The 20,931-nt window shown below is 44.6% G+C and overlaps 1 protein-coding gene across 1 annotated transcript; it reads left to right on the forward strand.

Annotated features, from left to right (window-relative positions):
• The first annotated feature begins 6,434 nt into the window (after positions 1-6,434).
• On the forward strand, positions 6,435-14,500 carry LOC139448460 (monocarboxylate transporter 12-like). Its single transcript, XM_071230008.1, has 5 exons — positions 6,435-6,621; positions 7,711-7,854; positions 10,925-11,728; positions 13,725-13,775; positions 14,379-14,500. The coding sequence occupies exons 1-5, from the start codon at positions 6,435-6,437 to the stop codon at positions 14,498-14,500; spliced, it is 1,308 nt and encodes a 435-aa protein (XP_071086109.1).
• The last annotated feature ends 6,431 nt before the right edge of the window (positions 14,501-20,931 follow it).

A 20,931-nucleotide genomic window follows, 5' to 3' on the forward strand; every position in this document is an offset into this window, starting at 1 on the left:
TAACCACCTCTCCCCCTCTAACCACCCTGTCCCACTCTAACCACCCCCATCCCTCTCAAACCACTCCCTCCCTCTCAAACCACCTCCTCCCTCTCAAACCACCCCCTCCCTCTCAAACCACCCCCTCCCACTCTAACCACCCTCTCCCTCTCAAACCACTCCCTCCCTCTCAAACCACCCCCTCCCTCTCAAACCACTCCCTCCCTCTCAAACCACCCCCTCCCTCTCAAACCACCCCTTCCCCCTCTAACCACCCTGTCCCTCTCTAACCACTCCCACTCCCTTCAACCACCCCATCCCTCTCTAACCACCCCCTCCCTCTCAAACCACCCCCTCCCTCTCAAACCACCCCCTCCCTCTCAAACCACCCCCTCCCTCTCAAACCACCCCCTACCTTTCAAACCACCCCCTCCCTCTCAAACCACTCCCTCCCTTTCTAACCACTCCCTCTCTAACCACTCCCTCCCTCTCTAACCACTCCCTCCCTCTAACTAGACAACTGTGCCAAGAGGCTTTATAGGAAACTCACTTCACTCCGGGTTAGAGAATTGGTCCCTAGCAACCGTGAATGGCGACATAGTGCATCAGGTGGTCCGGCTCAGTGGCTTGATCACTGGCATATCTGGTTCAGACTGACGTATTTACAGTACGCCGTCATATAGCTTGGATATAACCGACGTAATTGAACTTCTCTGAGAAAACTGTGAATGAGAAACAGATACATAACAGCTATTCTGGCCTGACAGTAATTTCGAGGTCCGTAAATCAAGCCGACACGTACCTAAAAACCTTCATATTATAATACACACATTGCACGTTCGTAGACCGGACTTGAATTTCTGATGAAATATAGCCTGGAATGGATAAATGTTGAAATATTATGTTGTATAAATACAAAACCTTCTTATTATAATGCACAGATGACAATATCGTCAGACGAGACTTAAAGGACATATTTGTGATGAGTAACTGCACAAGAGCATTATCACCTAAACCTCACGTGACAGATGTTACAGGCGGATATTTTCACCAGAGGGACACACTGAGCGTTACACCGGTTCATTGTAAACGCATTCGAACAAAGGCAATGGTAAGTGGTAGTGTTACATTGTGCTTTTATCAAAGTGTTTTTGTTTCTGCACCTCATTCTATTATCCTTTCCGTTGCGTGGTCACATGCGACCAGTGTGTGAGCCCTGACTGGGCGATTTAGACCAAATTAAATACCAACAACGGTACATGACACCGATTTCTGTCTCAACTCATCCAGTGTTTGAATCAGTGTACGCACAAGGGTGAAAATCTAGAGCAAGCTAAAGCTGATATGAAAGGGCAATTACAAGTAAAACTTTGCTCTGTGTGTGTGTGTGTGTGTGGGTGTGTGTGTGTATGTGTGTGTGTGTGTGTGTGTGTGTGTGCGTGCGGGTAGCGGCGAAACCTCCCTCTCACGTTTCTGGTCAATATGTCAGCTTATACCACTACCGCCCGTAAACAATTGAGTTTCGCCAGGCAAAATATTCATTAATAGCATGACTTACATGATTCTTCGCTGATATCCTACTTGTCCGACAGCCGGCAAACCGTTAATCCCAGCCATGTGTGTTTAAGACGAGGGGTCGTCTCAAATATAAGTCTGTCAGTGATGGTCCCCAGTAGTCCGGCCTCAGTCATGGAAACTAAGAAAGTGTTTTTCCTCAACATTTTATTTCTATTGATATTGTTTTAAAAATAAAGATTCAAGTTTTTCCATCTACAAATTGTCACATAGTCTGCAAAATTCACAATTTTTCCATTGTCCAGATCTGATTCATCAAGGGTCTTCACCCACCCGTCGTCGATGTCGCACATCTGCACCAGGGGTAATGCTGCAGTGCGTCTTATGAGCATGTTCACGTTGTTGTCGTTCTGGAAGGCTTGTTGGAATTGCATTGCTGCGCCTTTCTCCAGATACACTGTCGGAAATGAAATCTTGAGATGCCCCCCTAATCCCCCTATTGTTTGACCAATTAGTACGCCGATTAGTAGGGCGATTTTACTACTAAGAAAAAAGGTGCCGGACAAGTAGGGTGCCCCCGATTCTTCGTACAATGATAAACAATCAGCGATAGAATTATGCACGACATGCATGATGTAATGTGCACCTGTTCTGACCCAGAGAGCACACAGCGTTACATCATTTGTTATGCGTACTGTTTGTTTGTTTGTTTGTTTGTTTGTTTGTTTGTTTGTTTAACGCCGCACTCCCACAATATTCCAGATATATGACGGCGGTCTGTAAATAATCGAGTCAGGACCAGACAATCCAGTGATTGACATCATGAGCATCGACCCACGTAATTGGGATCGATGACATGCATCAACCAAGTCAGCGAGCCTGACCACCCGATCCAGTTAGTCACCTTTTACGACAAGCATGGGTTGCAGAAGACCTATTCTACCCCGGTTCTTCACGGGTCTCATGCGTACTGAATATCTCACTATTGGACAGCCCAGTATTACATAGTTGCAGTGTGGGAAGTTCACATGGGCGTCTGGGGTTACTAGCGGAATTTTCTGACACTAGGCCACTCCACGTTCCCTACAAATAACTACAGATTTAGTGTGTGTCTTCCGTGTAATTCTTGTTGGATTGCGTCCCTTTGCCGCGAAAAGGATCAGCCGAACGTGCGCTTAAATTCCGATTATTGACTTTAGTCTGTCAAAACTCTACTTGTAGGTGTAAGAAATCGCTAATGACTTGTGTTCCCGTCACTTTGGTAATCCACAATTTCTCGACATTTTAATTATTTTCTCGTTATTTCAATAATGTTCTCGAAATTACGAGGTTTTTTTTCTCGTTACTTAGTTTGTTACTCGTTAAATAATTGTGAGAAAATATAATTGGAATAACGAGGAAAAATCGAAATTTCGAGTTTTTTAAATAAACTTGAAATAACGAGAAAATAATCGAAGTTAAGAGAAAGAAGTCAAAATTTCGAGAAACTAATTGAAAAAAACGTGAAATTTGGATTTAAAAAGAATTTATAACTTTACCACCAAAGTGGCACCATTAGGCTTTCTTAACATGCAGTAGGAAGATGAATTCCCCCTCCACCGCCACCCTCACCCCCACACATTATACCGAGACGGGCAATTACAGACGGGAAACCTGGAAAGAGAAACACCGTTTGAGGCTATTACAAATATTCCAGTTGATGAGGAGGCTGGGTAAGTGACCTTCACTGTGCATGGTTACCTAGAACGCGAGGGTACAATCATTCGTGAGCCGAAAAGCGACTCGTGCTCCACTCGTGGCCATTTTTGAAACTAGGTTCCGTCTTAGCGCAAACGGGCATACCTAAAACAATTGTCAACTCGTTGCGTAATGGTTCACATATATTTCCCCATATATTATATATATTTCAGATGCAATTTAAATGACATCGGGACGTGCGGCATTATGTAGTATGATTGAACACATTTCACTGTGTCTTGGGTATATTTTTAGATTTTAGATGCAAGACATATTTAAAATCAAAAATTATTTCTGAGGGATTATTTGACAAAGAACTTGAAATCATACGCGCATTCCGATAGGTTTGTCGTATTTTCGCACATAACATTCATCGAGAGGGGGACGAGTCTTCTTGCAGGTTGCGGAAAGGGGCGAGTGGTGACGAATGGGTACAATTGCCCATATTTAACTGGACTCGTAGTGAATATTTTATCTTCCCTCATCCAGTATCTTCCTATACCCAAATTTCACCGAGGGGATTCCGGGAAAGACTATCAGTCCCCAAGAACCTTGTCGTAAGAGGCGACTAAATGGATCGGGTGGTCAGGCTCAGTGACTTGGTTGATTGCATGTCACGGTATCCCAATTGCGTAGATCGGTGCGCATGATGTCAATCACTGGATTGTCTGGTCCAGATTTAGTTATTGCGTTAAACACCAAAAGAACAAATGCAAAAAAAACCTCACTCATTCTCCTTCTACTTGATATTTTTCATCTTCTGTGAAGATTCCGGTTAGAAATGGTCTTTAGTACCCATTATTTTCGTAAGAGGCGACTGACGGGATCGGGAGGCCGGAATCACTGACGTGGTTGATGCACGTTCTTATATCGCTGTGTAATTTATTGTTATGCAATTTTGTAATTGTATTTCAATATTTCTGTTGAGATTCAGTAGAAGTTCATAGTATTGCGCTTTGACAGTGGTTAGTTGTCAGGAATGTTGTACTAGCTAATGTAAGCAGTGGCGTGGAAGTTACTATATTTAGATGTTTTGGTACCACTCAAGTATAATCAGGAATCTGCATGAACAGCTAGACTGATCCAGCATGGAAAAGAACATTCTAGAAAGTATTTAGACTACATGTATGTTATTGGAAAATGTTTTGGAAGAGTGTATACCCAATTTATACACCGGGGTTTTTGTGTAGTCAGATTCAGAGAACAACATACTACATGTGCTTTTCCTTTTTTGAAGAGTGTATAAAAGGGGGCAAGGGCGTGCATCTCCCATCTCACATTACATCAAGACCAGAGGATGTGTGAAGATCATTGTGTTCACCCGGGATTCCCGCCTCGGCCAATTTTGGAAGCTTGACTACTGTTGCTGAGTGCTTTATTATCACTCCGTGGTCTAGTGGTAGAGCGTCCGCCCGGAGAACGGAAGGTCCGGGGTTCGATCCCCGGCCACGTCATACCAAAAGACGTTAAAAGATGGTACTTGTTGTTACCCTGTCTGACGCTCGACATTAAGGGGCTAAAACAAGGACTGGTCGGCTAGGAGTCAATATACTGTGTCTGAGTTGGGTATTCATGTTAAACTGCGGCATGGTATCTCCGTGAGCTAGAACTATAAATCGGCATCTGTCCGGACTAGTACAATCAGCCACATACACACAAGTGCAATATTCTTGGACGCGACGTTAAACCCCATTTCACATCACCTAATATCACTTAAGTTTTTGCTATTACTATTGCTTTTGTGTGTTATACAGATATTGTCCCGCCATCGAATTTTATACTGCCACTCCATTGTGTACTGCCATTGAAATTACTTTGTAGTACTGGTATTGATTTATAAACCTAGTGTATTATACAATTGTTACTTGTATACCATTTCATCTTTATTTGCTGGTTTCACGCTAAATCCCTTTACGTACAGGACTCTGGGCAAACATAATGTACGGCTGCTTCATGAGCTATCATAATATGCGCATATACATTTAAGCATGACTGAAGAGCAGATGGCATTAAACAAAAAGTTGATAAAATTTGAATTGATGAATTTATTCAAGCAGATCTATTACTCAAACCAGTGTTGTATTGTTTATCTTGTATTGTTAACATGCAACTGTTTGGCTTAAAGGATTTCACCATGACAACAATTCGTTATTTCTATTATTAATTAGGCATGTTTAACAGCTGTTGCATTAAACTAGGACACTCTAGGACCCTTGCATACGTGCAAAGTTTTCTGTGCAGTTCATACCTCGGAATACCATGGCGGTAAGTGAGCCATTCAGTTGTTTGTTTATTCGTTTGTTTGCTTGTTTGTTTGTTTGTTTAACACCGCACTCCAGCTATATGGCGGTGTCTGTTATTAATTGAGTATGGACCAGACAATCCAGGGATTGATATCATGGGCATCGATCTACGCAATTGGGATACATCCCGTTAGTCGCCTCTTACGAAAAGCATAGTCGCCTTTTACGGCAAGAATGGGTTGTTGAAGACCTATTCTACCCCGGAACGTGCTAGTGAGTTGGATCCTATTCCACTTTCTAGCTATTTCACGGGGTAAAATCGAAGTTTTTCAGTATGTTATATTTTGTTGTACTTCATAGACTCTATAAGAAAAAGCAGCATCCATGTTACATGTATGTATTTATTTACGTTCAACGAAAGAGGGAATGGCATCCTGGTGTGTCCAACGACGAAACGATACTCAATTATCTTCAACTTACGGCAAAATATTATGTGTATAAATGTAAAATTCTTGAAAAGCTCTGTACATATACAATGGTGGAAACTGGACCTATATAGTCAGGTAACTCCCTTGCGTCGGGAAGATGCCAAACACCACCACTCACAGTGGTGATGGTAGAATTCTGTCTTCCCCGTAAGGCTTTCCGTGGAAAACCTAAATAATGTGTAGCACCAGCGCTAAATTCAACTCTTTGACTCTGGTGGTTGATGGAGCCATGCTTGTTCCGGGCGATTTGTCACTGTCTTGTACTTATGAAGTAGCGCTCAGATCAACTCGGAGCCTGACGCTGTTGCTAATCAGATGGGGCGATGGGGTGCTAAAGTTGCCTAAGTGTTATGGACTTTCCCTTGTCTCTAAATATAGCACATGATGCCATATACCTAAAGATAGATTGTGACCCCATCATGTGAATACATTTCATTACAGTGGCACGGAATGACCCGGATGGGATAACAACATGGCCGACCATCTCGAGCCTTGGGCATGGGTGGTGGTAGTGACGTCACTTTGTGCGCTTTTTCTCAACACGAGCCTTTCATTTATTGCTGGTGTCATGCACGTGGCGCTTCTCGAGACGTTTCAAGATGACGTCACACTGACGTCGTGGATTGGCTCTCTCTACTCCTGCATGTTTGCCCTTTCAGGTATTTTCTTAGCATATACTCCATGTGTGTGTGTGTGTGTGTGTCAACGCACAGTCAACGTTAGTAAAAACGTATAAGAAGTGGTATAGGCCTATCCGGAACGATCGTTTTCCATACAGGTATGGTATGATCCCCAGGGAGCTGACACAGCATTATGAATGACCCAACATGGTGAAGATCCGGGGTAAAAAAGGTCTTCAGCAACACATGCTTGCCGTAAGAGGCGACTATGCTTGTCGTAAGAGGCGACTAACGAGACCGGGTAGTCAGGCTCGCTGACTTGGTTGATGCATGTCATCGTATCCCAGTTGCGTGGATCGATGCTCATGTTGTCAATCACTGGGTTGTCTGGTCCAAACTCGACATATAGCTGGAATATTGCTGAGTGTGGCGTTAAAGCACTAACAAACAAACAAATCAAGTGCAATAAGACAGTCTACTGTCTAGTACAACAGGACACAGTCCGCCGTCATATAGCTGGAATATTGCTGAGTGTGGCGTTAAAGCACTAACAAACAAACAAATCAAGTGCAATAAGACAGTCTACTGTCTAGTACAACAGGACACAGTCCGCCGTCATATAGCTGGAATATTGCTGAGTGTGGCGTTAAAGCACTAACAAACAAACAAATCAAGTGCAATAAGACAGTCTACTGTCTAGTATAATAGGACACAGTCCGCCGCTGCTTGTACTAGTCAGGACTAATGCTGATTTGTTTAGTGCTAGCTCACTGAGATACCATGTCGCAGTTGAATACCCCACTTAGACACAGTATATACTGACTCCGAACCGACCAGTCCCTAAGCTTATGTGAGCCCCTTAATGCCAATCGCCAGTCAGGGCAACAACAAGTACCATATTTTAACGTCTCGTTTGGGAACGAAATCAGAATCTTCGGCTCTAGCACTAAACCTAGGAGACGGTCATGTAGTGTTAGACGTTCGTACGGCTCAAATTAGTTTTGGTGAAGCCGACGAACACAATTATTTTGTTCTTTGTTTGTCATGCTTCTAGTCGCAATTTCATTTGATATTTCTCTGGTAAAAAAATAGTTAAAAGTCTTTTTCGAGTTTTCCTTTGCATTTCAGGCCCCGTGGCCAGCTTCATCATTAATAGATGGAACTGCCGGTGTTGCGTCATAGTAAGCGGCGTTCTGGGACTCGCTGGCTTTGCCTTCAGCAGCCTCGCTAGTGACATACGGTGGCTGTTCCTCACGTATGCCCTGATGGCGGGTGAGTCAGGTCATAGACGGTGTAGGGGGCACGGGTGTGGGGGTGGCTCTTCCTCATGTATGCCCTGATGGCAGGTGAGTCAGGACAAACAAGGGGGGGGGGGGGGGTTGTGTGGCTGTTCCTCACGTATGCCCTGATGGCAGGTGAGTCAGGTCATAGACGGTGTAGGGGGCACGGGTGTGGGGGTGGCTCTTCCTCATGTATGCCCTGATGGCAGGTGAGTCAGGACAAACAAGGGGGGGGGGGGGGGGGTTGTGTGGCTGTTCCTCACGTATGCCCTGATGGCAGGTGAGTCAGGTCATAGACGGTGGAGGGGGCACGGGTGTGGGGGTGGCTCTTCCTCATGTATGCCCTGATGGCAGGTGAGTCAGGACAAACAAGGGGGGGGGGGGGGGGGGTTGTGTGGCTGTTCCTCACGTATGCCCTGATGGCAGGTGAGTCAGGTCATAGACGGTGGAGGGGGCACGGGTGTGGGGGTGGCTCTTCCTCATGTATGCCCTGATGGCAGGTGAGTCAGGACAAACAAGGGGGGGGGGGGGGTTGTGTGGCTGTTCCTCACGTATGCCCTGATGGCAGGTGAGTCAGGTCATAGACGGTGGAGGGGGCACGGGGGTGGGGGTGGCTCTTCCTCATGTATGCCCTGATGGCAGGTGAGTCAGGACAAACAAGGGGGGGGGGGGGGTTGTGGCTGTTCCTCACGTATGCCCTGATGGCAGATGAGTCAGGTCATAGACGGTGGAGGGGGCACGTGTGTGGGGGTGGCTCTTCATGACGCATGTCCTGATGGCGGGTGAGTCAGGTCATACATGGGACGGTGGAGGTCATCTTCCCGAGGCAAGGGAGTTAACTGATTTTAAAATTCCAGTTTCCATTCTTGCCGAACTAGGCTGGTATTCCTGGGCTCGATCGTAGCGCCACCACTGGCTATTACGAGTTATGTCCATTCTATGCCTCTCCCATATGGACCAATCAGATTCCACCTCTCGTATCACATGCATTTGCTTCAAACAAAATGGTGGCACCCAGTCAAGACGATCTGATCGACCATCAAGATCTATTTTGTGATAAAACGGTTCTTACTTCGCGAAGTACATCAAATCACGTGAGCACTTTGATTAAAAACATGAAAATATTTGGAAAATATCTGTTGACAAAGAGTTGGCGATGCACATGCTTTGCAAATCCTGCAATCCACCGAACTCTGCATGACAGATTACGAATCGGATTTCGATTTCGGAGCGCGATTTTGATTGGACTATGCATAGACTCATTAGTCCAGCCAAAATCTAAATCCATAATCCCAGCCTAGTTCGGCAAGGGTGGAAACTTGACTTTTATAGTCAGTTAACTCTCTTGCCTCGGGGGGCGGTCGGGTAGCCTAGTGGTTAAAGTGTTCGCTCGTCACGCCGAAGACCCGGGTTCGATTCCCGACATGGGTACATTGTGTGAAGCCCATTTCTGTTGTCCCCCGCCGTGATGTTGCTGGAATATTGCTAAAAGCGGCGTAAAACCATACTCACTCACTCACTCACTCTCTTGCCTCGGGAAGATGGGTGGAGGGGGTCACGTGTGTGGGGTGGCTCTTCCTCACGTATGGCCTGATGGCGGGTGAGTCAGGTCATACATAGAGACGGTGGAGGGGGCAACAGTAGGGGTCACGGGAGTTGGGGGGGGGGGGGGGGGGGTCTTCCTCACGTATGCCCTGATGGCGGGTGAGTCAGGTCATACATAGAGACGGTGGAGGGGGCAACAGAAGGGGTCACGGGAGTTGGGGGAGGGGGTGGGGATCTTCCTCACGAATGCCCTGATGGCGGGAGATTCAGGTGGGGGGGGGGGGGGGTCTTCCTCACGTATGCCCTGATGGCGGGTGAGTCAGGTCATACATAGAGACGGTGGAGGGGGCAACAGAAGGGGTCACGGGAGTTGGGGGAGGGGGTGGGGATCTTCCTCACGAATGCCCTGATGGCGGGAGATTCAGGTCATGGACGGGGTGAGTGTGGGTGAGGTATGCATATAACACCTAAACTAGCATAGCATGATCTAAATATCATATATATTGTTACTATCTGTAAGGGGTTTCAGGAGTAGCATTTCAGAAGTGTTACACAACAAACGTACTTCCAAATTACCCTATCCTTTTTTAGTTTCAACAAAATCAGTAAATGCGCTATCATGTCCCCGGGTTGTCTGATCCATCACTTGATTATCTGGTCAAGACTCGATTACAGGCCGCCGCCGCCGCAATTCAGGAGTAGTGTTGTTCAGAATCAGGCAACATCCACCGACCTTTGTTATGCAAATTGTAGGAATGGCGGATGCCACATGGAAGTCAAACTATGATCACCCTTTTCGTAAACAACTGATAGCATCACTCATTTTCAGTGGTCCATTCCTATAATTTTCACCGTTAGTTTGTCTTTAACGCCTAATGGAAATCATTTCGGCTGATAATCTAGACTGATCATTCTCTGGCGTTGACGCTTCATGTTCAGAAGTTAAGATTTTTTTATCTATTTTCTTTCATCAGTATTTTTTGGATCAACACAAGGGAGTATGTTGTTGTAATCAGAGACTAGTGTCAAAAGTGAGTGTGTTGGGTTTAACGCCGCTTTTAACAGTATTCCAGTTATATCGCGGCGTGTCAGCTTAATGTGAGAGGAAAGCCCGAGGTGATGCAGGTTTCAGACGTTTACCACTTCGTCGAAACCCACGAGCACGGGTATTGAGCTGACAAGAAACATAATTAGGGCGAACCGTGATTCGACCTCACAATCATAGGTTTCTTGCGTGCCCAAGGGACGTAACTCTGCACAGGGAATCGCGGCGCCTTAGACGACTGGGCCACCCGTGTCCCCGTCAAACTTAGACATATTTGGTGAAAGTTGTATAGTATACGATTTGAGATTACAGAGTTTTGAGTGACATGAATTAAATTTCCTTCGGCTGCAAAAATTTACAAATTACAAACTTGGTGATATAGAAGCATGGCTATTTCCAAACCTTATTGTTCTCTTATAGATGAAATGAAACGATGTCATTCTCTCTCTAAATATATAATTTGTACTCCTAGGTCTAGGCCAAGGACTGTGCTACACCGGCTGTCTCGTACTGCTTGGGTTTTACTTCAAGAATCAGACCAGTCTAGCCACCGGGATAGGGATAGCGGGCTGTGGTCTCGGCAACTTTCTTCTCCCCCCTCTAACACAGTGGCTCGTGGACTGGTATGGACTGAAAGGAACCTTCCTTCTCCTCGGAGCAATGTCCTTCCAGTCTTGCGTCTGTGGTTCTCTCATGAGACCTCCCCTACACGAGCGTACAAGACACGAGAGTCACCAAACAGACCGGAAAGCCGGCCACGAGAACCTAGCCTCAAGGTGTCAATCCTGCTTCAACAAAGCCAGGACGTGCTCCAAGCCAAACTTCCTAAACACCGCCTTTTCCTTGTACCTGTTGAGCGTCATGTCGTTTACAATCGGATGCTCCACCCTCAAGCTCTACCTCCCTGATTTCGTGATGAAGCAAGGGGCCACCTTCCAGCATGCTTCATCCCTAGTATCGGTCATCGGTGTCGGCAGCATCCTGTCCAGGGTCTGCCTCGGTTTTGCGGCAACGGAACCAAAGATTGGACCATCGCTTCTGTATTCTGGGGCCAACGGTCTGACCGCTGTTCTTGTGTATCTCATATACCCCTTAACTCGGACGTCAATGTTGAGGGTTATATTTTCGTTTTGTTATGGAGTTTATAATGGAGGTAACTGGACCCTTTTCAGCCCGATAACGTATACCGTTGTTGGAGTACATCATCTGGCGTCGGCCATGGGCTTGGTGATGTTCACGTGCGGGATGGGCTACCTCATCGGAGGACCCATTGCAGGTAGGTGCGGAGACAGTTACTGAATGGATTACTTTACAGCACAGCTCAATGATTTAGTTCAGTGGGAGTTGGTCATTTTGGATTGCCTGGTGTACCATTATATCCTGATAATGTGAGTGTGTCAATTTCATTAAAATCAGATCTAAGTACTCGCTGCCGCTAAACAAAGATCTGAGGACATCCCATTACGGGTCACGTCAGAACGACCACTGACATGACTAATAACAAGTCAACACCAGCCAATTAGAAAGCAGCTTTCTCGAGCTTTACGGCACTCGTTTCAACCACGCGACTTCCATTTCAGACTAGGCTTGAAAAAAATGTTGACACAGTTCTCGATTATAATTTTGAAAACTGAAGTGTGAGATAGACGATAATTTTGACGGAATCAGTCGTACGGGCCGTAACTGTCGTTCTGAATACCGTGTTAACGTTTCTCGAGGTTGCATGATTAGGAAAAACATTCCGGCTGTCACTTTCAGGATCTGTTTAGCGACGTTTTGATGGATCGGATGAAAGGTCGTTCTGACCTGACCCGTAATGGGATGTCCTCAGATCTTTGTTTAGCGATAGCGAGAACTAAGATCTGATTTGAATGAGATTGGTGAGTGTGTGAGTTTGGTTTCACGCCGCTTTTAGCAATATTCCAGCACTATCACGGGGAGGAACACCAGAAATGGGCTTCACACATTGTACCCATGACGGGAATCAAACCCGGGTCCTCGGCGGGACGAGAGAACGCCTTAACCACTATGCTACCCTACTCCCCAATGCTGCTCGAGTTTTACACAGGATTACACATCTGCTAGAGCCGTGGGTTCATGAGCGGAAAGTGAACAGTGCCGTTTGCACGAATCATTCACTTTATACACGTGTTAGGGGCGGTCGGGTAGCCTATTGGTTAAAGCGTTCGCTCGTCACACCGAAGACCCGGGTTCGATTCCCGACATGGGTACAATGTGTGAAGCCCATTTCTGGTGTCCCCCGCCTTGATATTGCTGGAATATTGCTAAAAGCGGCGTAAAACCATACTCACTCACTCACTATACACGTGTGTACTATTAGTAGGGCTAAGTATTTGGATGTATCGAGTATGGAAGGGAACATTTGTTTCGCCTCGCCCTTTGTTCCCGCAACTGTACCCCTAAATCCCGGTATGTTACTGAGTATGTTACTCGGCCTCCATTCAAAACATAGAAGATTTGACTCGTGTAAAATCATTCGCTCACAACACCGAAGAACAGGCTTCGTTCGAATATCAACATGGTTACAATGTGTTAAGGTTATGTTTGGTGTCCCCGATGGAATCGTGGCGTGACTAGTGAAATGTACGGCGTGAAAAGAACGCACTTTAAACTCGATGAATCAGCATTTTTGTACAACAAATGCATGAAATATGAATTGTGCTTTGTCGAGTGCATCTGCGACAAACACTAACCTTTAAACCTTCCACCTCGTAATTCATGAACGAATACGATGAATATGATGGCTACGCGTGTATAGGTTCCCTGTGCCTACTTGTGTTGCTGGTGTGTTTGTTGCTTAACGCCGCACTCAGCAATATTCCAGCTATATGTCGGCGGTATGTACATAATCAAGTCTCGACCAGGCAATCCAGTGATTGACATCATGAGTATCGATCCACGCAATTGGAATACGATGACATGTATCAACCAAGTCAGCGAGCCTGACAACCCGATCCCGTTAGTCGCCTCTTACGACAAGCATAGTTGCCTTTTACGGCAAGCATGAGTTGCTAAAGAACTATTCTAACCCGGATCTGCACGGGTCGTGTTGCTGGTCGTAATAGGCGACAAAAGACGATCGGCTCCTCAGGCTTTCTGTGTTATTACCCCGATGGCATGAATCGTTGCTCAAGTGCTCAGTCTGTAGTTTGTCGGAGCAGGATCCGCTGTCGTGGATTCAAATCTCCCACGGTGAGCTGACACGCCGTAATGAATTTGAGGTACCGTTACAACCTCACCCATTGTTTCAGGAATGCTGCTTGAGGCAACGGGGAATTACCACACTGCATTCATGTTTTCAGGTGAGCATTTCAATGTTATAAATGTAATGGACGTCGTGCATGACGCTTCACTGGGAGAAATCAAAGTACAGTATGTGTTGAACATTGAGCTATATTTTGGCCCTATCCTAAAGACGCATGCCTTGCTTGTGCACGCACGCATACCATCTACCCCGACGCTCTTTCCAATATCGACTCTACCACTAGGTGAGGTGAGGTGAAATTGGGTTTAACGTCGCGTCCAAGATTATTGCACTTATATAGCGACGTGCATGCACGTGTGTGTGTGTTTGTGTGTGTGTGTGTGTTTGTGTGGCTGCTTGTACTAGTCCGGACTGATGCCGATTTATAGTGCTAGCACACTGAGATACCATGCGGCAGTTTAACATGGATACCCCACTCAGACACAATATACTGACTCCGAGCCGACCAGTCCTTCTTTTAGCCCTTTTAATGCCTAACGCCAGACAGGGTAACAACAAGTACCATCTTTTAACGTCTTTTGGTATGACGCGGCCGGGGATCGAACCCCCGACCTCTCCGGGAGATAGCTCTACCACTAACCTACAACCGATTTACATGTTGTGTTTCTAACATTCATCATGATGTTTCTTTTTTCCCCAGCCTCGTCTTTCCTCCTGACCTCTATATTTGGTTTACTGATGACCTGTGCGAGGTCAAGACCTCCGGACAGTGAGTCATCACTGACCACGACCCTCCCGGAGAGAGAGGCCTTGACATCTTAAATGAAGCCGATGTTTGTGTCATGGCCCCATCTCAGTTGTCGAGGTGTTTTACATTAATCAGAGGAGAGTGAAACCTTGTTAGTCCGAGTCAATAGACTCAGTGCTACAACCAGTATAAGCCCATGTTAAAGTATCGGAGTTAAAATAGGCCTAGTGTACCACAGTTTCCACCCTTGCCGAACTAGAGTTAGATTTTGGCTGGACTAACGAGTCTATGCATAGTCCAATCAAAATCGCGCACCGAAATCGAAATCCGATTCGTAATCTGTCATGCAGAGTTCGGTGGATTGCAGGATTTGCAAAGCATGTGCATCGCCAACTCGTTGTCAACAGATATTTTCCAAATCTGTTCATGTTTTTAATCAAGGTGCTCACGTGATTTGATGTACTTCGCGAAGTAAAAACCGTTTTATCACAAAATAGATCTTGATGGTCGATCAGATCGTCTTGACTGGGCGCCACTATTTTGTTTGAAGCAAATGCATGTGATACGAGAGTTGGAATCTGATTGGTCCATATGGGAGAGGTATAGAATGGACATAACTCGTAATAGCCACTGGTGGCGCTACGATCGAGCCCAGGAATTCCAGCCTAGTTCGGCAAGAATGGAAACTGGAATTTTAAAGTCAGTTAACGCTCTTGCCTCAGGAATGTGTACAATTAAAGAAGATATGGTGAATGTAAATTGTCACCCTTATACCACAAGCTATCACTAGTAAACAAGGTGACTATGCTTGTCGTATATGAGGCGACTAATGGGATCGGGTGGTCAGAGTCGCTGACTTGGTTGATACATGTCATCGTATCCCAGTTGCGTGGATCGATGTTGATGATGTCAATTCCTGGATTGTCTTGGCCAGACTAGTTTATTTACAGACCGCCATCATATAGCTGGAATACTGCTGAGTGTGGCGTTACACATCAAATAAACAAATAAACAAACAAACAATAAAGTAAACAGGTATAAGCTCCATACTTTTACTCCATGGTAACGTGTGCCTGCAGTTTTATTGTAACCTGTGTTAACCTCCAACTACTTTAACCTCCGATTTACTACACTAAGTCACTTAACTTCATTCAAACAAAAACCTATGATTGTGGGTTCGAATCCCGGTTCGCCCCGATTATGTTTCTTGGTGTGTCAGCACCATACCCGTGCTCGTGGGTTTCACCGAAGTGGTAAACGCCTGAGACCTGCATCACTTCGGGCTTTCCTCCCACATTAAGCTGACACGCCGTGATATAACTGGAATACGGTTAAAAGCGGCGTTAAACCCAACTCACTCACTCACTCATTCAAACAAGGACATCCCCATACACACTGTGAGCCCTCTACGCTCCCTACACACACCCCATCCACACAAACACCTCACCGACGACCACCGCCCCAAAAAGGGGAATTAAACAGAAACAGGGAACAGTGGACGATCACCCCAGCACATGACAGTGTTGTGGGGATGGGGAGGGGTAAAAAAGAATATACCCGTATTTCGGCAGTGTCATGATTAAATGGCCTTTTTTAATTACAAAATATAAAGTCCTTTTTTCAATTTTGTCTTTTCGGGGAGGGTCATGAAAAATGTAATAAAGCATCTGTCCCCAGCACGTCCTTTATTGTCAGACTTAGGACTGTCATACTGACAGTAACAACAACATATCTTTAGTATATAGTGTACAGGATAAATCATAACATGAGAACTCAATGCGTATATTAATCTGACACCGTATGAACAGCTGGTGATTGTTTACGACTGACAGGCCACCAGCGTATGCAGTGAGAACAATGTGGCCTGCCGGTATTGACGCGCTCTTGTGTGAATAATGTTGACAGATCGATAAGAGCTGGTCAGCGAAACCGATGTTGTTATTCCTGCAGACTTTAAAATAAAAATGCCGTCATTTTCTAACTGTGCATTGTATTATCTCATTTGATGTTGTTTGAGTGTATGTTACGCCGCTTTGAACATAATTTAAGTTATTTTACGACGGATCATCTTAACGCGGGAGGAAGCCCGAAGTGATGCAGGTCTTTGACGTTTACACTTTTGGGGAAACCCTCGTGGATGGGCACAGTGTTGATAAAACTATCAGGTACATTGTCAGGATGGAGCATGGATTCGAACCATTCATAACATTATGGCACGCCTAAGGGACGCAACTCTGCACAGCGAATTACAGCGCCATAGACGACATTGCAACAATCTCATTAAAATCAGATCTAAAAGCTTTGTTTAGCGATAGCGAGAACTAAGATCTGATTTTCATGAGATTGATATTGCAATCGATATTGAGGATATATTGAATCTTGAATCATGTGATCATCTGTCGGCAGGATAATGCACGGTTGTTATTCCAAAATTTATGTATGTTGTTTCCACTTTGGTACAGCCATGGTTATAAACCTCCGATGACGTCATCTTAGTGTTCTCCTGTTGGGTTAAATCTCATAAACAGGGATGTGATAATATACCCGGTATTTTGTATAATATATCTGGGATTTTATAAATAAAACTTCCGTTTATATTGTAACATATGAATGTTTCTCACTGGAAATTAATATTTGCATTTTAACACAGTTTAATAGAATGTAAAATCAAATGAAAAATGTTTTCTTTACATTCCCGCGGATCGTACATGCAGCTTTCGTATCTCTTTCCCAGTGAATGTACCGCTAGGCTACAGACACGCTGATAAATCACAATGCTTTAAAGAATGTCTTTTTCAAGTACTCGTACAGATATTTTACGCCCGTTTCCCATGGTTCATGGAAAGTATGTTTGGTAAATGTTGTTCCAAGTTTCTTTTTTCGTTATTTAAGTCAGATAAAACACTTACCATCAAGTTTTCATACAAGAATTAAAACCTTTATACCTTGCATTCTCATTACAAAGATCCGCGCGTGTTTTATCCTACACATACATATCCCGTCAAGTTTTATCCTGGTTTTATAACATGATCTCGTAGCACATATTTTTTAACGAAGATTTTATTCAAATCCACAAGATAAAACTGATTATCAAACATGGACAACAATATAGAACAAGCCCCCTGACAGCTATGATTAAATACACATCCATGCTTCTTCTTGTTCGCTTCGTACGTAAAGGATAGACGCGTGAAGATCCGTGGTAGAATAGAATTTCAACAACCCATGTTTGCCGTAAACAGGCGACTGTGCTTGTCGTAAGATGCGACTAACGGGATCGGGTTGTCAGGCTCGCTGACTTGGTTGATGCATGTCATCGTATCCCAGTTGCGTGGATCAATGCTCATGATGACAATCTGGAATGTCTGGTCCAGACTCGATTATTTACAAACCGGCGTCATATAGCTGGAATATTGCTGAATGCAATAACAAAGAAGCAAACAAACGAGCAAACATACAAACAAAACGTTCAGCATAATGGTGTCATTCAAGTTAATTCAGATATCCGGATAGTTTAACCGGATAAACGGCATCGGGACTTAAGAGAGTTAATACCCATAGGGCTAGAAATAAGCGAGTTAATAAACACCGTATGTGCACTAGTGCAAATATCACTTCATGCATACTAGTGTATTATGTCAATGTTCTGGTGGGATTGATGACGTCACTTCAATCTTATTGTGACGAATGTAGGAAGACGTGACACTAGAAACGACGTCATAGCTGAAGATTGTTGACGTCATTCGGTAATTGTGGTTTCCTAAGACGGCGGTCGTGATCATTGTTTTTTTTGTCTTGTTGGAGCTCCAAAGGATTAGGAAATAATGGGTAATAAAGAAATTATTACACTGGAATTTTTGTCATACTGACCTTACGAAACTCGTGTAAGACGTCATGTATTAACTCGCTCTCGCGGCGTAAACAACGAACAAACGAATACTGAAGAATAGTGACTAAAGAAGACTGACCAAAAATAGTTGCTACAGGATCGTGACAATCACAATCATTACCAAATAGATAATTGTAACAAAAGCATGTGACTAAAGAATTGCGACTAAGGGGTCGTTACAAAATTCGTGACCAAAGAACAGTGACTAGAGATTCATAGCTAAAAAGAACCCTGACTACTTGTAAAAACAAATTGTAAAATGGTAAATTGTTTCAGTCCCTAACGCTTAACGTTGCATCCCTTCAATTATGTTATCACAACTGCGGGCACGAGTTGTGTCATCTGTTATCATCTGCATAAAGCATAGCACTGAATGAAATAGTTATAAAGGTCACTCCTTTGGAGAATAGTTGAGTACGAGTTATTTCCCTTGTTGCACCTGTTTGTCAGCGGCAGTGGGTGATTGTGGCGCCTTAGACGACTGAGCCCCCCGTGCCCCCAGTCCGGACTAGTACAAGCAGCCACACACGTACATGCACGTCGCTATATAAGTGCAATAATCTTGGACGCGACGTAAACCCGATTTCACCTCACCTCTCACCAATCACCACACTCACATCACATCACTGTAGGCGCTGGACAAGTCTTGTTTTATCGTCTTTTTACGCTATTTAGACCGGCAGCCCAGAGCACTTTGGTCAAACGAACAAGGTACCAATATCCGAACACAGGAACATTTACTGTGTAACCCAACATATTCATATATGGATGTCTGCCGGGGAGCCCCTGCTGCGTCTGGCCCCTGGCCCCCCAAAAGAAGGGGCCATTTAAGGGCTGGATCAAACATTGGAGGTACCACATGAAAGTAAGTGTAAATGAACTGGTACATCTCACAGAGTACATAATGGGCCACGCCAGACAAATCTTCCTCTGCAAAAGCCCTGCCAGACACCCCCAAAGAGGGTCCCCAAATTTGGGCTGGGTGAAACATTGGAGGTACCACATGAAATCAACATAAAATGAACTATTTCACTCTACTAAGAATAAAAAACCCATTGCCAGACAAATCGTCTGCTGCAAAAGGCCCGCCAGACATCCCCAGATGTTGACCTTTAATGGACTCAGTGAACACTCTGGTAAAATTTGACTAGAGTATACATTCAAAGTACCAGATGGAAGTAAGTTTAGATGAACAGGTACATGTTACTGAGTACAACACGGCCCATACCTGACAAGTTTTCCTCTGCATAAGGTCCGCCAGACCCCCCAGAGAGGGTCCCAAAATTTCGGCTGGGTTAAACATTGGAGGTACCACATGAAACCAACATAAAACGAACAATTGCACTCTACTTATTGCAGAGGAAGATTTGTCTGGCGTGGCCCATTATGTACTCTGTGAGATGTACCAGTTCATTTACACTTACTTTCATGTGGTACCTCCAATGTTTGATCAAGCCCTTAAATGGCCCCTTCTTTTGGGGGGCCAGGGGCCAGACGCAGCAGGGGCTCCCCGGCAGACATCCATATATGAATATGTTGGGTTACACAGTAAATGTTCCTGTGTTCGGATATTGGTACCTTGTTCGTTTGACCAAAGTGCTCTGGGCTGCTGGTCTAATTTCGAATTTTCAGATTTTTCACGCTGTGCGTTCTCTTCCAAATTCAATTTAGCGCGGTTAAATCTACAGGTACCCTAGCTCTACATTGAAAACACACTTTGTTTATCTCCTAATTAAAATTTCAAAAGCTGCTATTTTGACTTAACTTGCCCTTTAATAAACATGTCTCCCAGGCAGGCAAAGTCGTCAGCACTGTATGCTTGGCAATGGAACTGATTATTAAGGGAATCTGATGACGAGAATGCCTGAGCTGGCTGATGGTGTGCTATCGGATCCCGGATATGTGTTCATGCTATCAACCACTGGTTTGCCTCTATTCTGTTTCATAGGCCATGATGATATAACTGGATTATTACTCATAGGGTTAGAAAAAACGTGTTCGTGAAATTCTTATGTGCACGAGTGCTAATACGTTGGTATCACTTCAAGCCCGTCAGTGTGTTGTTGACGTCATTCGCACGACATTGAATATTATTGTGACGTAAGGTCGGAATGATGTTATACTAGAAATGACATCATAGCTGAAGAAGTTGACGTTATTCGACAATTATGGTTTTCTAATTCGGCGGTCGTGATCAATGCAATATTTGTTCTGAAGAGTTGCTCAAAAAGATTAATACTGATTTTACGTGTACTCGTGTAAGAATTCATGTATTACTCTCACTCGGGAAGTACAAGCATTTTGACTCTCGTTTCGTAAAATAAGTAGGACACATATGTTCGTATAATTATATCTGTACATAGCTAACTGACCCGTGAAGATCTGGGTTAGAATATCCATGCCGTATAAAGTGACTATTCTTGACGTGGGAGGCGACTAATGGGGTCCTGTGGTCAGGCTCGCTGACTTGGTTGGCATGCCATTGTATCCCAATTGCGTGGATCGATGCTCATGATGTCAATCACTGTATTTGTCTTGTCCAGACACGTTCATTTACAGACTGCCGACATACAGCTGGAATATTGCTAAGTGCGGTGTTAAACAAACAAACAAACA

This window comes from Haliotis cracherodii, unplaced genomic scaffold (assembly GCF_022045235.1).
Source record: "Haliotis cracherodii isolate W230 unplaced genomic scaffold, xgHalCrac1.p SCAF_7, whole genome shotgun sequence".
NCBI lineage: Eukaryota > Metazoa > Mollusca > Gastropoda > Lepetellida > Haliotidae > Haliotis > Haliotis cracherodii.

Coding starts and splice junctions, on each gene's coding strand:
- LOC139448460 (XM_071230008.1), top strand. CDS start 6,435: ATGGCCGACCATCTCGAGCCTTGGGCATGGGTGGTGGTAGTGACGTCA. Junction 6,622..7,710: donor CTGCATGTTTGCCCTTTCAG/GTATTTTCTTAG, acceptor TTTGCATTTCAG/GCCCCGTGGCCAGCTTCATC. Junction 13,776..14,378: donor CACTGCATTCATGTTTTCAG/GTGAGCATTTCA, acceptor TTTTTTCCCCAG/CCTCGTCTTTCCTCCTGACC.